Genomic DNA, 25,229 nt, shown 5'->3' with positions numbered 1-25,229 from the left:
GTTACTTTTGCAGTTGGGAGAACCACACCTTAAACCTGATTTGCTCATACCAAATCCAGTATAACTGAATCCTGACAAGTTAATTTCAGCCGAACCCGCCTTTGTCCTCTCAGCAGGTTAGAGCATGTTACACCATGCTGGCCTGCTTACTTTGTCTAGTGCAGGAATGAAGCAGTTAAGCTCCCTTTGCTACAGTAGAGTTTAAAAGAATGTGAGAGCACTTGTCAGACTTCATGTACAGTGCAGATTGATGTCTGCGTGACTTGTTTTCTTACAGGAGTCCACTGGCTTCACAAATTTCTTTCATTTGCTAGTAATGTATAAACAGGTGCAGATGACATGTGGAAAAAACAAAGATTCAGAGCACTCAAGTCACAAGTTTGAATGGCTTTAATTGTGTCTGAAGGCAAAACCCTTTTAGACTTGTATCAAAGGATAAAGAAATGAAGCACCTGAGCATTAGCCTCTTTAATACAGTGATGCTGGAATATTAACTGAACATTGCATTTATCACCCAGCTTACACCAAGTCCACAAAATCTCAGATGGCACCGTTTTGTCTCAGTGATTCAGATCTTATTGAAAGCAGCCACATCCACAGACTGAACATATTCCTCGAAGGCGGTGATGGCTTCCTCCAACATATCAGTGCCCACTTTATCGTCCTCCACCACACATCCTATCTGGAGCTTCTTGATGCCGTAACCCACTGGCACCAGCTTGGACTGCCCCCACAGCAGCCCGTCCATACTGACGCTGCGGACGCACTCCTCCAGCTTGGACATGTCTGTCTCGTCGTCCCAGGGCTTGACGTCAAGCAGGATGGAGGACTTGGCAATGAGAGCTGGCTTCTTGGATTTCTTGGCTGCGTACTCGGCAAGACGCTGCTCCTTGATTCTGGCCGCTTCTGTGCTCTCTGCCTCATCGTCCGACCCAAAAAGGTCGATGTCTTCCTCGTCGCTGGCATCATTTGGCGTGGCCGGGGGGGTAGCTGGGAGGACATACCGACTCTTTGCTGATGGAAGACGAGCTCTGTCTGTCTGGAAAGAGTTTATGTGGTTGTACCAGCGCCAGAGGTGGCAGAGCGTCGGTGAGGGAGGAGAGGGGATGGCGTCAAACACGATCATGTCAGCTTGGGATGCCACAAAACCCTCGATGTAGCTTTTGTCAGCCAGAAAATCACTGAGAGCTTCGAGGCCGACTTGTGTGCTCACGTCACCAAACACAGTTTTTGTGGAAGTCGGGCGGGAGTGGGCGCTCTGCTGGGATTCATCTCGTGTGGGGAACCTGTGCTTGACGACTTCTCTCATGGGAACGTCGCGTGTGAGGGGAGTTTCAGCGGTGTGGCCACTGGAAGAACCAAGGCAACAGAGCAACAGGTAATGAGTCACTCAGTTTAATTACCATGCACTAACCCCAAGGCACAAATAGGCTAAATTAAGATCAGGCATGCATGCGCAAGCCCACACACAGACGCACAAACACATGCTGCAAACACAATGGAGTGTTGTTAATTTTTAATTATTCTGACGTCAGTAAAAACAGCCCTGTTACTCTTATATAAAACAATGTTTCCACACAGTATTGTCGCCTGATTAACCAACTAAAACGATCATCGGCAGCACACCTCCGTAACATACACCAAACACACAGCTATATGTGGTTTTAGGTTTAGGAATGTAAAATCACAGGAAGGGTTCGATGTCCATCTCCAGGGCGGAGCAGGGCATTGTCAGCTCGAAGCGATTGATGACATCTGGATGTAGCACTCCGAGACGCCCGACGTTCTTTCCACGGACGAAGATATCAGCACAGCGACCGGGGAAAAAGGTGGAATCTGAAAGGGGGAAAAAATAAATAAACGTAACAGTTTGGCCCCACTTCCTTCTTGTTAAAGCCATTTTAGAAGAAAACATTGCAACAGTTATCTTTTTCTTTTAGAAATTAAGGAGCTCCAGGCAGCTTTCTCCTAATAAAAAGCAACGGACTCATTTGCCATCATGAATATACATGTGTTCTTTAGTAATGGCCAATTTTGTTCATAATACAGTGTGAATGTTCATGACATTCGTGACACAGTAATTCTGAATTATACTGCTAAAGTGAAAAGCAGGAGAATTTCCACATAAGGAAGCTTTAAGAATAATGGTCAGAGTTTAGGCCAGAATGGCTACCTCATCTCTTAAGATGTGACAATGGTTAAAAATGTGAGGCCTGGGTGGCAGCAGTGAAGCAGGATTGTGTCCAATGACAAAAAACACAAAAGCAAAAAAAGACTTGGAAAAATGAAGCATATGGAGCATCTAATCTTTTAGCCCAAGACAACAAACCAGCTACAATTACTGAAACATCCTAAAGGGCAGGGGTGGCCAACTAATCTACCCAAGGGGCCACAACTGGGGCTGTTGTGGAGGGCGGTACCAAGCAGCTTATAAAGAAAGCTCATCAGTGTGGCCCTCCACCTAGTCGCAGTCTCTCACTGGTTTTACCCTTGGGTACATTTTTTAAAGATGGTCAAACTTTTTCCTTTCTTCTGTCTCGTCTTTGTATTTTTGAAACATTTTTGTTACATTACAATATATAAAATGATTGAAGTGGGGTTAGATAAATAAAACTGATTTGAAGGTCCACTGCCCTGATTGGATTCTGCTCACAAATAAAACAGCTTAAATTAGACTCCCAGGTCTTGGCTACTAACACCTGGCACCAACTTATACTCTTGCCACAGACCAGACTGTTGAGCTCCCGCGAGAGCAACTTCTTTTGTTGGACAATTATCACCTCCACAAGCTTTTTGTACCTTACTGTGAAGCACATTTTTTTGCTGTTGTTTTTTTGTTTGTCCCCCCCCCACCCGTATTACTATCTAAACACCCAACTGTGATGATTTAGGTGTTTCTTGGATCCTGTTTGTGCCATAGTTGCAACATCTCCAAATGAGGTGTTTTGCCAGCTCCTTGGACGTGTTTGGTGTTTCTCCTGCTTTACATTACAATGATCATGAGTCAAGTGCAGCATGTGGGCAACACTGTGCAGCTTTTCTTGTTCCTTGATCAGAATTTGTTCACCCACGTTCATTATCACTGGTTAGCTGATAAGAACTAAGCGAAAACCTCGAAAGGCTTTACTTCCTGTGCATCTTTTTCTTTGAGATGAAAAAAAAAAAACACTTCAAAAACTGAAAACAGCCCTCTGGACTGAGTATGAGCTTGACTCTTACCGTTTATTACTGATCAATGATAAAGCACAGAAAGGAACACCATTTATGTGAAAATGTCATGGGTCATTACTCTGAAATAACCACTACTGGAGGCCATTTGACCATAATTGGCTTAGTCTCCCTCAGACATGATGCGGTAAGTGTGTCAACATCTGGACTAACCAAAAAAAAAAAAAGAGAAAAAGGTCACTTTGCTCCAGATGGGAAGAAAAATTCGCCATCGACACAAATATGAAAACACTTTTGTTTGTGTGAGAGCCGTTTGCTCACTTCATTCAAAAAAAAAAAAAAAAAAAAAAAAAAAAAAAACCTGCCTGAAAGACAGACTTGTCAGGAGATAACAAGATACAGTGGTTGCTATGACTACAGCCCCACACACTCTCACACAGACACAGCATTCTCCCATCATGCACCGCTTCTTCCCACGCTGCCTTGCTAATGGGTTCCAGAGCCCACTGCTTAGATCTTCCATCACTGCTGTGGACGAAGGCTTACGAGAGAAATGCATGAGCTTTCAAACGTGTTGGGCTGCGAGAGCAGAAAACGTCGAGCAGTTATTTCAGTGCCTGTTAAATTGGTGGAATGTGCTTGCGTCAGTTCACACGTCATCTCCTTGCACCGTGAGCAGGATGCCATGGTAACTATATAAATAGCTCGGGTACATCTTAAATAACCAATCAGTCAATGAAAACCCTACACTTGAGCCCCGCCACTTTCCGCCCCCTCTCCTCCAACTTGCAGTGGAGCTTTCAGTGGAAGCTGCGGTTCGATCGGAGCATCATCAACAAGTCCAACTGGACAATTTATCACCATTATTTTATTTAGAGACAATTCATACAAGTTCTTAATCAATTTAACGAGCAGCAAACTGCAACGAATGCCTCACTATGTGAGCTGGTGCACACCTGAAATTAGTACCAATATAACTGACTTTCATCAAATGAATTTCAGTAATCACTTTTATGTTTTTTGAGGCTTTTCCCTGCTTTTAATTCCACATTTTAGGAGAACTTGTGAATGGGTTAAAAATCCACCAAATCTTATTCCAGGTCTTGCTTTTATAGCTTCAGCCATCATTTCTGCTAATTATGATAAACAGTGTGTATTCCTGAGATATGATATTATAATTCTACCCTTAAAATGAATTCAATCTAGGTAAGAGCAGACGTTGTCAGTCAAGATTCCTTAGTTACAGCTGGGGATGGTCTACAGTTTTGTTATCACCATTAAAACTAATGTCAATAGCAGATGCATAATGTGTTTTGCTCATGCCAATGACAAGTCTCTACAGCACAGAGGGAAAAATATTAGGCTGTGTATATATAGACAGAAGAGGCTGGTTTGTTAAATGTTGCACATTTACAACAGCTTACTTGGTTATTTTTAGTACTGCTCACTGTTTTCGCCCCCAAGTAATTTTGTATAATGATCAAGTCTCATATAAAACAGACTTGATCACTTGTTTCTGTGTTGGAACACCGAGTTACATCACCTAAATCCCTACAAACAGGGACAATAACCAAAGGACAGATTGAAAATAATCTGTCCTTATTTTCAATCTGTCCTTAGTGTCATTAAACTGAACCTTCATCCTGTGAACAATTTAGAAAGCACACCCACACAGACTGATCGCTCTAGGTGAGAAAGCGAACAAACATAGAAGACATGATACTAACAAATGGGCCGAGACCTCGCATTGGACACAGTTGTTAAGTGAAACGTGGGCATCTGTCATTTAAGTGTTTTCTGCTCTGCCTCTGTTCCCCTGACTCGTCATTTCATCTCCTTTCTGCACTGAGTGGTGGAAACACGACTGACATGTATTCCTGGGGAGCGATGCTGAGGGAGCAGCAGAGCTGCTGATGGACACATCCTGAGGACATGTGTCTGCATCAGGTGGGCTATGAGACTGGGTCACGACCTTGTAATGGGTTTAAGGACATGCTGACATGTGTGGGGCTAATGGTGCATAGAGACTAGAGCAAAAAACAAATGGAGAAGGTAGAGTGAGTGGGAGTGTGTGTTCCAGTATGTTGTGCATGAGAGCAAACTGTGAGGATGTCCATTTCAGCTCCTGTTTGAAGTATGTGTGTTACTTTATGCCTGTCAGATGGCCAGTCTAAGCACCCGTGGGTGGGTGCTGTATGTGCCAGTCTGTCTCGTTGCTCGGCACTGCAGTGGGTGACGTGACTCCTGTGCTCCTCTCCACACTGCAGCCTATGCACGCTCTCATACCTAGCTTTTTTCATCTGCCCCCCACCCCCAAGTTTTTATCTGTACCCTGTAGTTTTTCCCCCCCTTTTTCCTCTCCTATGTCTGCCTTCAATCCTCCCCACTCCTCTCTCTGCACTCATCTCTCATTCACCGATACTTGAGCCCATTGATTTGCAGTCTGAATGGGCCAGTACAGGCAGATATCCTACAGCGTGACCTTGCAAAGCCCAAAGGAGAGGTGGGGCGGAAGTGGTGGGTGGAGAGGTAAATAGGTAGGAAAATATGGGTCTGGGGGTGGGGGAAATGGAAAGAGGCGAGGAATCTAAAACTGAAATGAATGGATGAGAATCCCTCTGGGAAACTTGGGGCAGCTCAGATGCATACAGATTGGCCTGCAGTCGAACATTTCTGATTAACAATCTCATAGGAACAGAGCAACTGCATCAGAAACTGAGTCACACCTGCCATTCAAACTTAGCTTTACAGTAAATTTGACAAAGCTGGTCACGTGTCACCACATGTTAATATCAGCGGACTGTGAAGAAGAAAATGCATTCGCACTGTACAGTTTACTGCTTTCAAGTTCTCTGAGATTAAAAGAGCCTTTCAGAATAAAAGGTCAGCAGATTTCTCAACAGGCTCCAAGTGCTGATGCAATATGACTAATTTCATTCACAGTGACTTAAGAAAGAATCCCTATGAAAATGTGCTCAGATGCATTTCATCATTAGAGTGAAGTGGTGTGGTGTTCTGAGTCCATGACCCCGAAACACCAACGCTGATGTGAACAGTTTAATGCCATCTGTATATGAATGTAAGAGAAAGAGGGTTAGAATGATTTATTAGGTTGATGGGATGTGATTGCTCGACTTGCAAGTAGACCAAGGAACGTAATATAATACGTGTTGAAAATCAGGGTGTCACAAAAACTGACACTGATGACACATTATGAGTTCCCACTAAAATGGTATCTGGTATTTTCCAGGTGTTAGAGACACTGGATGACACCAACAACACCAACATGTCAAATGTTGGCATCAAGTGTAGATGCATTGGCAGCACTGCAGCTTTAACATCCTGGTGGATTTGAGCCAGGTCTGGATGGTGTGCATTAGAATGATTTACATGCAGTCAACTTCAAAAGGGATATCCTTGACAAAGAATCGTTTATAAAGAAATATTTTGACATGTTTTAGTCACTATACCATTAATTATGAGGCACAGATTGAAAAGTGAAGCTGTGGTGTATTAGATCCATCTCTGCACACACAAGGAGAGAGATACTGAATCCTTGCCTGATGATTTCTTCACATTTTATACAACACACCTCCACCTCTGGGTGACTGCACAGGAGGCCAGGTGGAAGGCCACCTGTCTGCAAACAATTGCAAACAGTTACTCTCAGACAGTTTGGCAAAGGTTTACAGAGGAGCACCACCCATCTGCAGTGTTTCTATAATACAGACAATAGGGGACTCAACTCAACTGGTTCCACTCCTGTATAAAAGCAAGGCTGTCGATCATGATGTCATTTTGCCGTTACATTGTTGTCCTGTAACAACTACCTCATCATTGTGGATGGTTACTTTTACATATCTTAAACACATATTACACATGTAGAGTTAAACACACAAGGTAAAAGTAGGCTAATGAGATGCATTAGCCTACTTAACAGTTGTAGTTTCGCACAAAAACAGCAGGCCACTAGGCTTGTAAGACTTTGGATCTGGACAAAACTAATTGTGAGGGTGACTTAATTCAACAATTGACCCTTAATATTACCATATTGTTAAAATTTTACTGTTATCATTGGCTAAATGTGCTGTAGTGCTACTCTTCATAATGTTAGCCAAGTCCTGCTCACTAAATAGTCTACTATCAATAACAGAGCTCAAATAACATAAGATTTCTAAACATAAAAATATCTGATGATTAGGGATGGGTATCGTTTAGGTTTTATCCGATACCGGTGCCAAACCGGTACTTTTGAAACGGTGCCGGTGCTTAAACGGTGCTCAAACCGGTGCTTAAAGAATGGAGAACACAAAATTGGTCCAAAAACCTCATGTTCAGCTGTTTTTTTGTAAAAAGATAACAATGTTAGCCTTTTCTGCAGCTATTGGGCAAATATGGTATCACTCTTGGCTGGAAGCAGTGCTTAAACAATGGAAAAAACACTAACTTTGTCCAAAAACCTCTCATGTTTAGCTGTTTCTCACTTTTTCTTTGGTCATTTTAGCCTTTTTGGCCAGGGTGAAGGGAGTATCTGCCATCAAACAAGAAGACAGCCGCATGTAACTACGACGGTGTTTGCTAGTTCACCTTACATGCATTAATGTAATAACGTGGTTAGCCTACTCAACGTAAATTACACACGAACAACATTAAGCTACTCACGCAGAGAAGAACGGCTGCTGCTGCATCATTATCCGTCATCATTTCTGCTACACTGGCAGGGCTACAGCTACACCCGCAGTAGATGTGCACGGTGTGAGGTCTCGCAGCAAGCTATCAAATACGACACATTTCTCGGCTTTAAAAAAACCCGCTATGCGTTGCCAGGTGTTTCATTGGATTTGAGGTGTTACCTCCTTTGCACAGTATCACCTAAAAGCACTTGTTGCAGGCTGCTTAGTTTGCATATTTTGCTGTGAAGTACAGCCAGACTTTTGACCGCTTCGCCTTGGGCATTTTTAATCTGTAGCTCTGCTCTAAAAGAACCTACGTACCTAGACCCGCCTACTATCCTCGGAAACGTAAAATGATTGGCTAGAATCTAAAGTGTATCACAGCTCAGGAAAAAAAAAAAGCACCGAAATAAAGCACTGAAATGTGCGCTGCTTTTCGGTCTGGTTACTAACGTTTATGTCAGAACCGGTGCCATGATGGCACTGGATACCGGTACCCATCCCTACTGATGATTATTGGTCACTGTTCATATTTTCAGCTGTAGCAGAATGTTTAAGTGAGAAAGCTCTAAAATCCTTCCCACACATCTTTCAGATTTTTGGATGCAACTCACTCTGCAGCTTTCTAAAACAGACAAAACATAAGTCATAACCTCTTCTTACAGGAATTGGTGAGCAATCTGGAGGTGAAGAAGGAAGCGGGGGTTGACCTTCACTCCAGTTCTTTATGTCCCAAAATAAATACATTTAAAAAAAAGAAAAAGAAAATAGAAGCCGGTCAGTCTATTCCAGAAGAGACTGAAAATATAAACTACTGTAGCAACTGTCCATGTTCAGTCCTACCAAGACCAGAGGAGAAACCCGGTCATGCTCTCCATTAACTTTTTATTGAGCGAAGGTGGCTACTTGACAATTCTGTGTGCTAGCAAAAGAAAAAAAAAAAGTGTGTGGTCAGTTTTACACACACACACAAAGACCTGTTCTTCCTGCTCAGGCACTACAGCATGAAGAATGGGAAAAATAAAGGATCCTAACCCTGTCTGACTACATGTGTAGCAACCATGTTGTCAATGATAACTCAAAGATCTAAATGTTAGTTTTGAGCCACGACTTCCAAGTAATCAGATGGTGTGCTCAAAAATGCAATACCATGCAACATAAGATAAAAACAGACAGACACTACAATGTGCTGAAGTTACAGCATAACTTCTGATTTATTACTCCGTAGTTATCCGTCTATGATTGCAACTCCTGATGTGTTTTTTGATTTAAACAGCCCAAGCAACTACCGATTATTCACAATCCATAATCTTTTTTAAAAAAAAGCCATCAATCCATTTTCATATCCATGCCAATCACTACATCACCCCTATACCTTGTGTATACATACACAAGCTTCTGTATATCCTTCCTGTGGAGTTACCCTCACCACTGATGATGCAAGCCAGTGTGGAGTTGAACCAGAACTGTGCGATGATAAATGTTCCCTCACAATAAAGCATGTACATGCTGCTCTCATAGCAAACACAACAATGCAGTTGCTGCTAGTCAAAGACTGGATTTACATAATGTCAACAAAACCTGCCTTTTATCATCACGAGGCGGATTAATTCGTTCAACAGCTTGTACAGAAACAAAAGATCACGTGGTTTGAAATCTGTGGCTGGGATTTTCTCTGCCTTCTACAAATCCAGTCTTTAGTTATTTACTAACAAAGCTAGGCAGTACATACATTCCTACAGGCCCACACCCCCCTTCATCTCCACGCTTCTTACCATCTGCAGTCTGGATGTGGTAGCCTTCTCCTCGGGCTGGCTTCACCTCCAACAGCTGCATGGTTCGGTCCAGTAGGCCGTGGATGACCTCAAAACCCGGACTCTTGTTGTAGTAAACAGCACAGAAACGTCGGCTGTTTCTCGCCCCAACATCTGGGTGGAAGGATGAGAGACATAAGTAACAGTTTCTACAATAAAGCTAATTGATTTTATTGTTTATTTTAATATTTTAATATTTGTGTACAGCGCTTTGTGATTGTCTGTCTGTGAAAAGCGCTTAAAAGTTTACTTACTTACTTAATACACACAATTCAGTATGCCACATTTTAGGGTTTTTTTTAATCCTTTATATTTATTAAAACATTCATCGACCCTTCTTTAAGTAAATCTATCAACTTCAACTACGATTCCACTTGATCTAATTTGTAATGTTTAGGAAAGTTTTCATCTTTCCAAAACTGTACAACTCTACATGTAATAAAAATGTCTCCATCACTTCAGATTTGTTGACGCCTACCTTTGGTCTCATCCTTTAGCACCACGTCTGATATCTCAAACAGTTTGAGGGGAAGTGGCATCTTCCTGTTGGCTGCTATGGTTTTCAACAGACCTGGCAGCAAGGTGGTGCGCGCCACCTGGTGGAGAAAAAAAACAAAAAAACAAAAAAAAACGGGTCAAGCTGGAAACAGGCCTGCAGTTCCTTATGGAGGAAGAGGGCGCCCTCTTATGGAACAATCACAGTACAACATTGTGCTTCTGATTAGTTCTCAACTTCTCAAAATCATCCCAGCATTAAACGTCTTTACCTTCTTCATTTTAAACTTAAGGAGAGAAATTTTAAAATGCACCTATAAACATTATTTGGAGTTGAAACATTTGTACAGTACATTACACAGACAGTGAAATGAACACCTGCAGATGACATGCTGAACATTTCCGAATTTCACTGCAGCCTGTTGTTTGCAGATTACTGTACAGTGTAAATATCCAAACACATAATAATCTAAAAAGACCAATTAATGCTCAAACAAAAAAAAATCTACTCTTTAAGTTACTTTGAGGATAAAAATGTGACTCTCTCTTGTCTTTTTTAAAGGCCCAAAACACTTCACCATTTCATTTTTGTCTCTCTGTTTGACTGTATATTACCTGGAACTCCGCAGTCTTGGGGTTGGAGATATGAACTGCCCTCATCTCAGAGATCTTCTTCCCAAGCTTGTCTGCAATATCTTCTTGAGAACACTAAAGAAAGAGAAGATGAAAAAAATTGAGGATTTTTTTTTTTAGAGACAAAAAACCACCCTGAACAAAAAAACAACAACAAACAAATCAAGACAAAAGTTATATGATTTTTTTTTACCAGGGCAAAGTTGAGGGCCTCTGTAAATCCAGCGGCTGCCAGGTCTTGCCTCAGCAGCTCTGTCAGTTTATTAAGTGGGAACTGTGAACAAATGCATAAGAATGCACATGCTTGATTAGACACACTTGATTGTTTAATTAACTCAGCATTTGCTTACAGTAATGCACCATGTATGGAAAACAAGCAAAGTCAGCTACCTGGTTGGCTACAGTGTAGGTGCGTGGGGTGGTGCGGGTAATGTTGTTGAAACCGTAGGCAATGGCGGCGTCCTCCATGATATCGCAGGCGTGGATGATGTCCGAGCGAGTGGGTGGGATCTCGACCTCAATCTCATCACCGACGCCGGTAGCCTGGGAGAGCAGGCACATCCTGGTCAGCAGCTGAGCAATTTTCTCTGTCGATTCACTGTCAGGAGAGGCGGAAAAAAGTGAGCCTTTTCATGTTACTGAACGTCCGCTGACACCAAGCATGAAATGCTTTAGTACCAAGACTCAAATGCAGAGTGTGAGTATCATTTTAAGAACATATACTAATAAACTGATCTGAAACTTTTCAATGGAAAGTAAAAACGTGGCTACAGACAGTTCTCACTGGGCCCAACATGGATTTATAGTCTGACAGAGTGGAAAAAATCTGTTCATCAATAGTTTTGATTGATTGATTGGTAATTTATTTCAACATGTGAACAATATACAAGTACATTTAGAAAAGAAAATAAGAAAGAAAAAAAAATACTATACAAATTACATACAAAAAAAAACGTTCTGATTAATTTACATGTTGAAAGGGAGTGGGAAGAAGTAAACGTAAAAGTAATTTAATCCCACCCCTTTGCCATAAATTATCAGTTAATATTTAGTCAGCTTCCTTACTGATATAATTTGTAATAAAAATAGTGAACAGATTCCTGATATACTATATACTATAATATCACATCATGAGGTTTTTTTTGTTTGTTTGTTTGTTTTTTTAAATAGAGACATTCACTTAATTTAAATATTTTCCTTTTCTTTATAGTTTGAGAAGATCATATTTTTATAACTCTTTTTCAACAGTTTTATGTTTGGACATTGCTTTAATTCCATATTCAGACTGTTCCATAATTTCACTCCATGAACAGAAACACAAAAGCCTTTTCTTGTAGTACGTACCTTCATTGTTTTGAAGTTACAAAAACCCCTTAAATTATAACTTCCTTCTTTCAAAAAAAACATACTCTGAATATTACCTGGCAGTTCTTTATTTTTTGCTTTGAATAGAATTTGTGCTGTTTGGAATTTCACTAGATCATCAATTTTCAATATTTCAGACTGCAAAAATAGTGAGTTTGTATGTTAAACATATGTTTGAAATTTGGTACAATGTGATAAATCACTGATAAGATCTTTGAACTCAGCCCCACAAGGGTTAACCAACTTATCATACCAGGAAAGGGAGATGCTACATTTGAGCTTTGGTCATGAAAATTTTCCAAATCGGTCTCCTTCAAACACTGATCTTAGCATCTTCTGAGGCATTAAACTACTTTAAAATTCAAATCAATCTTATCCTGAGTAAAAAAAACAAAACACACTGAACATACAGCTCAGACTAACACACTGTACTTGGTTAATGTGAACATATGTAATCTGCCAAGTTAAACCATTGTAATAAATGTACACCAGACATATTTACTAAATGGACAAGGGATACAGGAACACCGCCTCACTGTATTAAACATTTTAGCGATCAGAGTGACATGTCTGACAATTTTAAATTTTTATTAAATCTATTAAACCTAAAAATTACAGTATTTAAACTTGGGAAAGTGGCTCAAAGATGAGTTACCTAAAACTGACCAATCAGTAGCTATTGTTCAGTTTTAGGTAACTCTGCTCTCCATATATCAGTTAAAAATATAGTGCTGTGAAAAAGTGTTTGATTCAACAGATCTGGCAGTAATCGGGCCTCAGTGTGACCACTGAAATTGAACTAAACTTTTGTGATTTAACAAGGTAGGTTTGGAAAGCTTTTTTCTCTTACTTAAGAAAATCATCACTTTAAAAACTGTTTCACATTTTCTCAGATTATCGTTGTTTAATATTAAGATTTATCTGACAATATGAAACATGCAAGTGTGAAAAGAAATCAAAGAATTTTAAAGAGGGTTTTCTTTCTGTTTATCTGTACCGGCCTATATTGGTGGTAAAGGTCGAGAACTGAAAGTAAATTCAGATTATCATTGTTTTACGTAAATGTTTGTTAATCTGAAACATGTAAGCATGATATTTATTTTAAAGCTTTATTATTAATTTTAAAAAAGGCTTTTTTTTCTTTTTTTAAAAAGCATTTTATCCATGTGTTTCATATGCATCTCAAACTTTGATAATTACACTGATACATAAATGACTTACTTGATGCCAACTTTCTGGTTAATGAATTTACCAGACAGCTTCTCCTTCCTGTAAGCCAGCTCCTAAAGTGTAAACCCAAAATCAAGAGACGAGAATTAAGAGCCATTCCAAGAAATTAGTGTTACATTTCAGATAACTGTGGGTGATACAGTACTGGGTATATGCAGGTCTTGCCATCTGGGTACACCACTTCAGCCTCCTCTACCCTGAGGGAGAAAGAAGAAAACATCACACTAAATGTAATATTCAGTGACGTCAAAGCCGGGTTGAATTTAACAACACAGACAGACAAGAAGTCGGTGAAATAAAGTACAGCTTGTAGATGGGCTTTTAAAATGATATCCAGTAAACATATGACAGCTGATGGCAAACAGCTGCTGTCACATCACACAGCAGAGCATGGTAAAAAGTGAAAATATGACTCACTGCTATATAAACCTCTACACTATACTACACAGTCAACATGTCCATCTTCAATCCTGAACAAGCATAAGTGACCCGACATCCCATTTATTGTCTGCCTGCAAACAGCAAAGCCAGCATTTCAGGAAGACGTGACATACGTGAAAGGCTGAGCACAATACTCGCTGAACATGGTCACCATCATGTCCAACACAGTCTTCGCCTGCAGGAAACGTGATCAAGTTAAAGTCAGTTTCTCATGACAGTGGTGATAAGTGACAGATTTATTGTTTTCTTCTCTCAACTGTACCTTAGTCTGGTCTGTCGCTGTGCACTCAATGAAGACATTTTTAGTCTTCAGGGAGATTTTTGAATGGTCCCCTGAAACAAACGGCACTTCATTTTACTGGAAACATTTTAAGAAGCGTTACTACTTTCCTATTTTAATCTTCTCTAACTACAGACCCTGAGCATTTATGAACTAAATATATTAATTGTATACTGTGTAATCTAATCTAACACAAATTTTTGAATAAAAAAAGAAAGAAAATGAAAGCAGAATGAGGTCACAGCGCTCACCGTTGATAATAGGAGGCATAGACAGAACAACGCCGTTGCTGTCGTAGATGACGGGGTACACAGGTTTGTCTTCAATAATGTGAAGATAATGCCTCAAGTGGCTATCCGTCTGTAGGAATCAGCAGAACATCAGTGGGTTAGCTAAAACTACAAATTGCCTGTGTGACCCACAATGAGTCATTCACCTGCTCACCTTATAGAGGCTCATGAGCTGGGTGGCCGTGTACTCTTTGGTCTGACTGAGGGGCTTGAAGGAGATGTCTCCTGGACGTTTGGCTGTGTACGTGAAAGGACCAGAGATGGTGTCCAGGTCATGGGTCCCAATCGCCACCAGGCTCCTCTTTCTGCACAAACATAATAAATGGTATTAAATAGGGATGGACCAATCCCATATTACGTATCGGTCCGATACAAATCTAAATTACTGGATCGGATATTGGAGAGAAATTAAAAATGTAATCCGATCCATTAAATATCATAAAAGCACCTCACAAAACTTGTGACATGGTGTAACCCAGCTCATGACCTTAGCACGTCGGAGCAGTATACGTCATGTGATAGAGCGGCTGTGTTGTGCGAGAGCTGTCGGCTGTCTGGTGGAGCATTTGGAGCCTCGCTATGTGCTTCCAAACCGGCATTTCATCTCCGAGAAAGCTATCCCAGAGAAGTAAAGCAAGTGTGTAAGTTCATCTCTGAATGTTTGTAAAGCATTCTCACGTTAAGCTTAACAACCGATATATGGAGCGACTGCCTCTTCTTCTCTCTCCTGTTGCTACTTGAATTCACAAAACTGATCAACAATCGGCTGACTGGCCTTTCTGTCTCTCTTGTTGGTTTATCGCCCACTTTGGGCCAGAAAGAGGAAACGAGCGGATAAACAACAGCAGCACGTTTAAGCTTGATAAGCTGTTGTTAGAATTTATTTAATATTACTTTCTACATCAGGATCCTTTTTTACATAGCTGAGAGCAGGTAACTGTGCAGGGGCGGGTCTAGCAAAAACATGTTGGGGGGGCAGGTAAGGCATTAACAGAGACAGGGGGGCACAAAGAAATACTTTTCTTTCTTATTCTCATTTAAAATGTCTAGCTTTTAATAAATAATTATCTGAATCTTACAACCAAAGTTTTCATCTGATGTAAACTGCATAAAGTCCATTATTGTATATAGTAACTATTAAGTCAAATAGTTAGTAGGTTATAGTACTTTTTGCTTTAGGAAGGTACCATCTGTGCAGTCTGCAATTCTGTTGAAGAAAGATGTTGACTCTATTTAATTATTCTTGAAAAATAATTTATTTCTGTGCAGTTTATTTATTTATTTATTTTTTACGTGTGCATTAAATTAAAGTCGATTACATCGATTAAGCATAATGAGTCAGAGGGTGGGCGGTGATTCCCTATGTTTTTTTGCTGGGAGTTGGCAACCCTATTAGTTAGGGGAAATATTAAACAACCTAAATACTCTTTAAAATAGGGAGGAATAGTAAGGATGGTGTAGGTTTAAGTTTATTAGACTGATCAGTATTGCTGAACTATGAAATATTTTGTGTGCAGTGTATTTTTTGCATACAGGTATAACAGAATAGCTTTAATGTTTTGCTTTTTAATACTCGAGTATGAATTTCTACAAAATGCAGCAAAATATTTAAAAAAAACCAACAGTTTTATAGATGATAAAATACACAATTGGATTCATATCGGTATCGGCAGATATCCAAATTTATGATATTGGTATCGGATATAAAAAAGTGATATTGTGCCATCTCTAGTATTAAACAACAACAAATGGCCCCGAGACAACACTTTCATTTGTTTCAATAATTACTAGACAGTAGAGTTTCACAGCCCAGGACAAGATAGGATATTAAAAAACTAGTATTAAATTGATACCTGAGCTGAATTGGTATTTGTGTAACATTTATTAATTTATTAACACTACCAATGTTTTCAAATGTTCTGATTGGGAAAGGATTTTGCTCTCATTTGCAATCAAAAGCTGATGTGATGTGAAGTGTAACACATGGTTAGGAATACATGTTAAAAAGAAAAAAAAAGAAAAAAAAAAACCCCAGGCATCAAAGGAGCCTCTATTTGCATCTCCAACAAAAAGGCTGAAAATCAGTTGGGTGGATGTCCATGCGGCGTGTTCGAGACAACCAGGCCTGGATGAGTTAGATCAGTGTTTCCCTACCACTATGCCACTGTGATAACATAGGTGTGCCATGAGAAATGATCAGGTGTGCCGTGGAAGATTATCTGGTTCAACCTGATTAGTATTCCAAGCGATCAGTGTGAGTAACAGGCAGATATATATCTGCCTGTTACTCACAGGCAGATATAAAATAAACCCTAGTTTATTTTTAAAGGTTAATACAATTTTATTATTACAATATGGTATTCATATTTTAGATTAATCTACATCTGCAAAATAAAACGTCACAAAAGCCTTTAAATAAATGTAGTCTTGTACCCTGTAAGCTCACTCCTGTTTGCTGCAGGTGTCACTGTGACAGCCCTCAGTGAGCTGCTTGATTAAAACATGGTATCAGACAAGGTTAACAGCTCTGCATATTTTATTTGAACTTCTGTAGCTTTCTGCCAGGTTTTGCAGTATATAAAACAAATTGCAACGAAATGGCAGCAGCTACAAAATTAGCTTTACTTCATGTTGCAGATTGGTAATCAGGTGGTTTGATGAATGACTCCTGCCAACTTTTTCACAGTAAAGGGGTTTAATAGTGGTTACCGTAATAAATCTATTTGAGCTCACCGTCTCATTAACAGCACCACTTTTTCACTCTTTCCTGTATATGTACAGAAAAGCTCCACGTTAAATTATGACAGCAAATTTGTCACTGTTGTTGTTGTTGTGTTATCGGTCTTTTTCTTGAAAACTGGGGGCTCCCTGGGCTTAATGTTGTCACACTTTTTATTGACACACTTGCTCCTAGATATGCTTTTGCTCAAGGTGCCGTTTCACTGGCAAATGTATGTGGACCACTTGCCATGAAGGCTACAGAACGCCAAAGCATTGTTTTGTAAATAAAGCATCAAAGTAAAAAAAATAGCATCCAGGATTTTTTGTCATATCTAGTTACTTGACGAATCATCAAGTACATTTTACACAAAATAAGGAGTAGTATCAATAAAAAGTAAACAATTAAGTTCTTACGAAACTCATCCTTAGGCATGTGCAAAATCAATCTTAGGCAACATAGGCCCTGATGATTTTTGGCTCTGCAGTGAGTTTCATAAGAATAAAACTATCATCACAAAACATAAGTGTTGTTCTGCAAGATTTATTACTGGATCTTATCAAAAACATTTTTAGTACTTTTAAATAAGTATATTATGTTTTTAGTTACCTAACTAGGTGACTTAGGATAGTAACAAGTGTTAGAGGTAATGGCAGCATCATGTTGGTCTTGTCATCGTAAATAAAGCTGCAGCTAGCCATTTAGACTCAAATTTTTAAAGGAAACACATTCATGTTATATATAGTAGGTGGTTGGTGTGCTCTCACCTGCAAATGTTCTGATGTAGTTTCTCCTGCAGCTCAATGAAACTGTCATAGCGCTCCTGTGTGAAAGTGATGTTCCTCAAGACTGCTGCCACAGCGTGAGGTCGCACTGCTTCCGTCTGAGGGGAGTGAAGCGCCGCAAACATAGGGTCAACAGGCAAATCGCACTGATACTTGTTCTAGGTTACAAACTATTTTTTTTCTTGTTAAACATTTTACAATTGTGAACATCTCCACACACCTCCTTAGTGATGATCAGCTTCTGAGGCTCCCCACTGAGTGGGCTAACACGTTTGTATCGGGGCACCTCCAACCTAAAACAAAAACACAATCTCTGCGGTTAGAGGGAAGAACAGTTTTAACTCTCAGTGATGCCGCAGTGTTTGTTTGACTTTGGGACCTGAAGCGGAGAGAGTTTTGGACCTAGATTACTCCACAAGGCTTCTGACTACGGTAGCTGTAATGCTCCAACAATCCATCCGACAATCCATCAAGCACTTCGTAGCTTACACAAGTCGTACTAAAACATTGTTTTACAGATTTATGAGCGCCATGTGCCACATAAAATTGGTTCAAGGTTAGAAAGCACAACCAGAATTCATACATAAGGCGCAACGGATTATAAGGTGCAATGTTGATTTTTGAGAAAATTAAAGGATTTTAAGTGCGCCTTATGGTGCGGAAAATACAGTACACAAAACAAAAAAACAAAGTGCTGGTCAATCATGGCAACAAAACTTGATATATAAATAAATCTCTTATCATTTATTTCAGATTAAGCCTGTTAAAAATTGCAGAAACAGAAGACGCTTGCATATTCTGAAACTCACTTATTCTTGAAGACCTGCAGTCCACGAACCAGTCCTTCCAGACATAGCAGATCATAGCGGTTAGCTGGTACATCGATCTTATACAGGATCACATCAGATGCTCCTGAGGCCTTAGTGTCACCCTGCTCTCTGCTGATTATCTCTTTCTCAGAGGTCTGTAAAGCAGAAAGGGAAGAGGAACTTCAGCATGCCAGAATTCAGACACAAATGTAGACAAATCAAAGAACTGTACTTACATCTCTGCAATAACAGAGCATTACTGTATTACTTTATTAACCACAAATAGCGAGCTGTTCGTATTTGATGGCATGTACTTACAATTTCATCCAGCTCCAGCCCAAACTCAAAGCAAAGCTCGTCAAACTCCTCATCAGCTAAAACAAAAGGCAGAGAGACATTATTAGAAGATATTTACTGGCACATGTCACAGCAGCCTGCTCACATTTAACCCTCTGGGCTCTATGCTAGCCATTTGTGTACACTTCACTTTCTTCATTTTTCACTATTTTTTTTAATTTTCCAACTTCGGCTCCTTAATTATATCAATAATATACACTATACATGCAGTTATTCCTCTTGGCTCTATGGTGGCCACTTTTGGCCAACTGAAACCCATTTTTTAATTCCTTGTTACTGACTAAATCAAATAGGTAAAATTATTTTCATTCTAAGCTCAACACATGAAAATTGTAGTTTTCAATGTTTTTTACTAAATTACGCCATTTACCCATTTTCAGTCAAACGAGCAATTTAATGTAATATTCTTAGTTTCCAATAGGGGCGTATGATGGCTTACCAGACTCCAATGGACCAAAAGAATGACACAGTTTTGACACGGGTTTGATCTTGAGGATGTCAGATAATAGTTTGTGTTTGTGCATGACATTGCAGCAGAAATATGTATTTGCAAGACAGACTGAAATAAATTATGATGCATCAAACATTACATAAGCTGAAGTGAATTTGTGTTGATGCAGGCTACTGAGCTTTTAGTTTCCACAGCAAACTTAACTTTGAAGCAAATGCTAAAAGCACCTTTACTCTTGTACTTTTCATTAAAAAAAAATACCATACCCAAAATATTAACTCTCAAAATAAAAACAACAACAATAATAATAATAATAATAACAATAATAATAATAATCACAGGACATTTTGGAGAGTTCACAGCTAAAGCTGCACCGGAAAAAACAACACCAAACACTGTTTGTAAATCTGTCCTGAAGTTTATGCAGGTGCAGTCAGTGCTACTGCTATAAGTAAGCCTAACAGCTTCCAGATCATTTTTTTCAAGAAGATGGCAAGAAGGGCATCACTGCTTCAAGCAGTGTCTATAGGATCTGGTCAGAGAGCAAGGACAGCAAGGAGTCTTCTGCCCTTGAAGAAAAGACATCTACCCAAGATGAAGATACTTCTCTCCAGAAGATGAGGAGACAATCTCCAAATAGGCTGAGCGCATGATGACGAGTTCTAGCCAGTGTCCGACTCCTCTTCTTCAGGGGGATCGGGTTATGTCGGGGGCTCTTTGCAGACACAGCGGTGGAGGGCGAGCACCTGATGGCAAAGAACCTAGGAGCATTTTTGGAGAACGAGAAGCCGATGACTGAGTGGATGCCTCGTGAAGGGAAAATCATGTGGGTCCCACTACTGAAGAGAAACTGCTCTACAATCCAATGCCCATTAGTATCAGACCAGAGCCCAGCCTATATAAAAAGTTCCCTACATGAGCAGCCTGAGATCTACTTTTGACTTTTTTATTACAAAGGAGATCCTTTAGTTACTGTGTACCCTTACAAACCTGCACGGGAGGGGAAGGTGTGAGGATTGGGGGGGTATAGATGAAGTGGAGATGTGAGCCTACACCAGAATAAAGCAACATGTGACATGTTGGATGACAAGACTGGAAGTTCCCAAGAAGTGAAAAAGGGAAAGGGGTCCAGATTCCAACTGACAGAGGAGCTCCAAGGACACAATGACAACATCTTTACTTCGTTCATCCAGGCAAAGGAACTCCACAGATTAAAAACTGGCTCTGGCTCAGGGGAACCAACCCAGAGCTACCTCCCCAGCTCCTACACTTGCAACAGAGGAAGATTTTGTTGTCTGTCTTTGCCTTCACCAAAACTACCATGGCGGTATCCTACATGGCCAAGTAAGGGAGGAATGTGCTTCTTTTGAGCACAACACACAGGGAATAAGCAGTCAGTGATGGGGAAAAGAGAAGGTCTAGAAGCAAGAAGCAATGCTGGACCACAATAGGCACAAATACAGTATGGATGACCTAGACAGGATGTTGGGACCTCGAGCTGTTGAAGGAAAACTAGCTGCTGGCTGTTTTCTACAATCTCCTAGATGTCTTGGAATACAATGCCTTTGTCCCGTGGAAACCACTTCACAGGAGTAGTAGTCTACTAAAACCTACAAATGAAGAGTGATCCTGGAAGAGCTGGGGCACTGCTGGTGACTTCAACAATTGCAAGACGGCCTTCTCCCCGATGCTCATCAGTTGCTTCTGCCATTGATCCCAAGATACCGTAGTCTGCACCAGAGTGTGACCCAACCAACAAAATGAGAAGTGCAACAGGTGCACCTGCAAAATTAGAACAGCAACCACTTGCTCCAGCTGTGGAAAGTGTGCCTACAAAGACCTCTCTACTGTGATTAGCACTAGGGCTGTGTGACATGATGAAATATATCAGTTGACGCAATGAAAATATCTTTTGTTTCAAATTATACGCTATTGTTTGTTTCATGGTGTTGAAAAATACAAACACAAGTTTATGGCAATATTTTTTCATCTTCATCTAACTTCCTGCTAACTCCGAACTCCGTTAAATTTAATAAATTCTGTTTTCATGGATGCCTGGATGTTATACTTAATTGTTTCACCTGGTAAAGCAGCAACGGTGAACGCTGTCAAACGAACGCTGTCAAACGAACGCTGTCAAACGAACGCTGTCAAACGAACGCTGTCAAACGAACGCTGTCAAACGAACACTGTGTTCGTTTGACTTTGGGACCTGAAACAGACCGAGTTTTGGACCTAGATTATTCCGCGAGGCTCCTGACTACAGTAGCTATAATGCTCCAACAATCCATCAAGCGGTGCGCCTTCGTAGCTTACCAAAGTAGTACTAAAACATTTTTTGACAGATTTATGAGCGCTGTGTACCACATAAAATCGGTTCAAGGTTAGTAAGCACAACCAGAATTCATACATAAGGCGCACTGTTGATTTTTGAGAAAATTAAAGGATTTTAAGTGTGCCTTATAGTATGGATATACAGTAAGTTACTGAAAAAGTGCTTGTGCTTAAAGTGCTTTGGCACTCTTTAGCAATAACGTAGATAATGTTAAACTTAATCATCCTCTCAGCCTCCTCTGACGACCTGTTTGCTGCTGCCTGCCGCTGAAAGGCAGCGGGGAGAGAGGATACTTGAGCAGTGCATTTATCGCGGCATATAATGCTTTTTCTGGATACACTGTGCTTTTTCAGCATTTCAATTTGAAACGTATTAGCACCAGTATTAAATGCAGTATTGCCGGCCATGGTCTTTCCACACTCACAACAGTAAATGAGGTGCATCATGTTGTCAGCTTTACTGTATCTTAGCCAGGGAAACTGGTCAAGCCACTCTCTTTGAAATACTTTGTATACACTTTTCCCCTTTTACTTTTAGTGGGCTCTGGCTCGGAGTCAATCGTATGAGGCTCATTATCCGATGCCGTCTCCGGACCAATGTTAGACATAACCTGAGAGGTTGATGGCTCCGTGTAAGAGCACTAGCTATCAATTTCAGATGGCTCAGGCCTTAACGAAAAAGTAATCAAACGTTCTTTTCATCTTTTCTCATTATCCACAGCTACGTCCACTTCTGTCAGGCCTAGGCTACTCACTAGAGCTGGGTATTGTCACTGATTAAACGCAGCAGAGATTTTCCTGGTCTGGCTTTTTATAGCAGATAACCGCCTTAAAAATATTCTGCAGTTGATCAAAAACTGAAGAAAACCATGAATCGACATATGAAAATTACCCGATGCTGCTGAAGTGAAGCACAGCAAAGTTAGATGTTTTATTAGAGACACAGCCAAGCATTTTGCAATTTGGCATAATTTTAAAAAGTTTAAATTTCTTCGGTATTAAACAGCAGAAATTATGCTTTCTTGTCGGAGGTCATTTTTGGAAACAAAAAACAGCGGCCAACAGCACTGTACATGACTTGTGCGTAATAAGCGAATAATAAACCAATAAAGCGAATAATGCAGAAAACAGATTTGAGATACTGGTCATGAAGTACACTGAGAGAGAGCTGTGCAGGAAGTGTGATTTTATCGTGGTGGAAGCAAAACAGCAAAAGTAAGAGGGAATTCATGACAATGTTTATCTAATCGATTACATGTCCCAGACTCTACCATTAACAATACAAGAAAATCGGGCAGCACTGCAAATATATGAAATGGTCATTTTTGATGTTGTCCTCCAACAAGTCCATTGTACAAACAAACGTAATGACTATTTTATATTTCTTAAAAAAGAGATGATAAAAAACTGATGTTAAAGACTTTATGCAGTAAAAATAGCAACAAAACATAAAAATAATAAAAATTGCACACCTAATCTGTTGGTGGACACTTTTGGCAACGAACAAGCTGACAGGATAGGGATTCTGAACAAACCCAGAGGCTTAAATGACAGGAGGAAGCGGAGGAAATGATGCAATCACGCCGTCAGTCAACAGGCAGATAGAAATGAACTAGTACTATTTCCTTATCGCAAAAAATACATAAGTTAACAAATAAACCAAAATAAACTCGCCATCAAATAAGTGGTACTTTCTTTAATAATTAGAAATGAAGGCAGTTAAAATTAGCTGTACAGTTCATGAGCAGCTGCTACATTGCTAACAATCAGACAGCGAGTTCACAACGTACTGACCTAACTCTGTCGTTTAGAAGCAAAAATAAAAAAGAGAAAACAGACGAGCAAATTAAAGGTTACCGGAAAATACAGTAAATATGACTTACTGTAACTTCTACCCAAAGCTTTGAATAGAAGATCCCGTTTAACTCCGACAGTCGGCATGTTCGCTGCTAGTCGTCACCAGCTATGTGGAGGAAAAGGACCCTCACTAGCCGGTTGTAGTTGTCTGCAGAGGTGCCTGAGTGATTATTCATTTTTTTTTACTCTCACAAAACTTTATTTAGAACTTAACATAGGCCGTTATGTTCATTCTTAATATAAGGAAAACGTTTAGATATATATTTGTTCAATTTTTGCAATGCAGCATGTGAGCTCCGGGTCTCAGACCTACAAAAAGGTTAAGCTATTTATTTACAGCTTTTTAGCTATTTAATTTTACTTCAAACAATCAGTAACACATTGTTGCGTGCTGGAGAAATCATCATCATCATAACTAGAGAATGCGTTCCCTGAAGAAAATGCAGTGCGAAAGCTGATACGCGAATATTTTTTAGCTGAAATCCTGTAATTGCTAAAATATTTGGGAAACTTGTTAAATTTAACTGAAATACACCGAATTATTCACCTGAAAGCTGAAGTTCACACAGAAAAGAAGTTTCAAGGTTGGAAAGTAGCTGAACATCTTCAAAATACATATTTGTAAGTTAAATTTATTTGTCAAAGACACTGAGTAAATCGAATTTACGCCTGACCCCTGACCCCATGGGCCCCGACATAAACCTTGGCACGCGTACTTTTATACTTCAGTTCTGTCCAAAAAGGTTTTGAAGCTTTAGAGTAGCTTTTCAGAAAATAAAAGTACAGTAATTACACTGTACAGTGTACTACAGTGTGCAAGATATTAAAACAAACAAACAAACAAAACCCGAAGCTCCTTTAAGCTGAAGGTCAAAACCTTTATTTAAATATTACACAGACTGCGTGTGCTGACCGAACAGGCTTGGGCTGAAGCAATGCAGCACCTAACCTATTTTCAAGTATCATCACTTAAAGGGGGCTCAAGAAGGAAGCCCCCTGACACCGCCGTTGCAGTCGACTAACCCGTTTCCCTCCATTCTGCCTCCCCAGGACTTGGAAGTGACCGGTACTGTACCCGAGAAACTGGGGCAGGAGTGCTAGAAGTGTGGGCTGCTGGGACACCTGATGCGGGAGTGCCCGCTGATGGAGGTGCGACAGGTGTTCTGTGGCGCCAGTGTTCTGGATTATCTGGCGTTGTGAATTAACTGGGGACGGTCAAACAGATGTGTGGGCCGATGGTGATTTTCCGTTGGCAGATGGGCAGATGTTTGCTTTGTTGTGGTTGTTGTTGTTGTTGTTTTGTTTGTTTTTTGTAACGGTATAAACAATGAAAGGTAGTGGATTGGCCAATTGGTCATGGTCGACTCTGGCCTGAAAGCCAAGGAGGTTGGCTGCACCCTCCCCCTTCCTTGTGCTACGGCTCTGAAAGCAATCTTATCACAGATAAACAGAAGAAAATGGTATTGAGGTATCTGTATTGAGGTTAAAAGGGACGCGATTAGTCCCGTACTTCAGCTAGAATGAAAAT

At 40.2% G+C, this 25,229-nt stretch overlaps 1 protein-coding gene across 1 annotated transcript; it reads right to left on the bottom strand.

The window, feature by feature from the left end:
- Positions 1-372: 372 nt before the first annotated feature.
- Positions 373-23,838, bottom strand: farsb (phenylalanyl-tRNA synthetase subunit beta). The gene is made up of 18 exons (XM_006801158.3): positions 23,728-23,838; positions 19,021-19,076; positions 18,703-18,857; positions 18,114-18,186; positions 17,876-17,991; positions 14,544-14,694; positions 14,351-14,459; positions 14,082-14,152; positions 13,933-13,994; positions 13,524-13,575; positions 13,370-13,431; positions 11,174-11,381; positions 10,977-11,057; positions 10,766-10,858; positions 10,134-10,251; positions 9,617-9,769; positions 1,689-1,836; positions 373-1,349 (listed from the first exon to the last, which is right to left on the bottom strand). Exons 1-18 carry the CDS (start codon positions 23,783-23,785, stop codon positions 569-571), a joined length of 2,547 nt encoding a protein of 848 aa, XP_006801221.2. The 5' UTR covers positions 23,786-23,838; the 3' UTR covers positions 373-568.
- Positions 23,839-25,229: the final 1,391 nt, after the last annotated feature.

The sequence above is a fragment of the Neolamprologus brichardi genome, chromosome 14, assembly GCF_056152115.1.
Source record: "Neolamprologus brichardi isolate AB-2024 chromosome 14, ASM5615211v1, whole genome shotgun sequence".
Lineage (NCBI taxonomy): Eukaryota > Metazoa > Chordata > Actinopteri > Cichliformes > Cichlidae > Neolamprologus > Neolamprologus brichardi.
The sequence above is the reverse complement of the archived record's forward strand: the minus strand, read 5'-3'. Positions and strand labels throughout refer to the sequence as shown.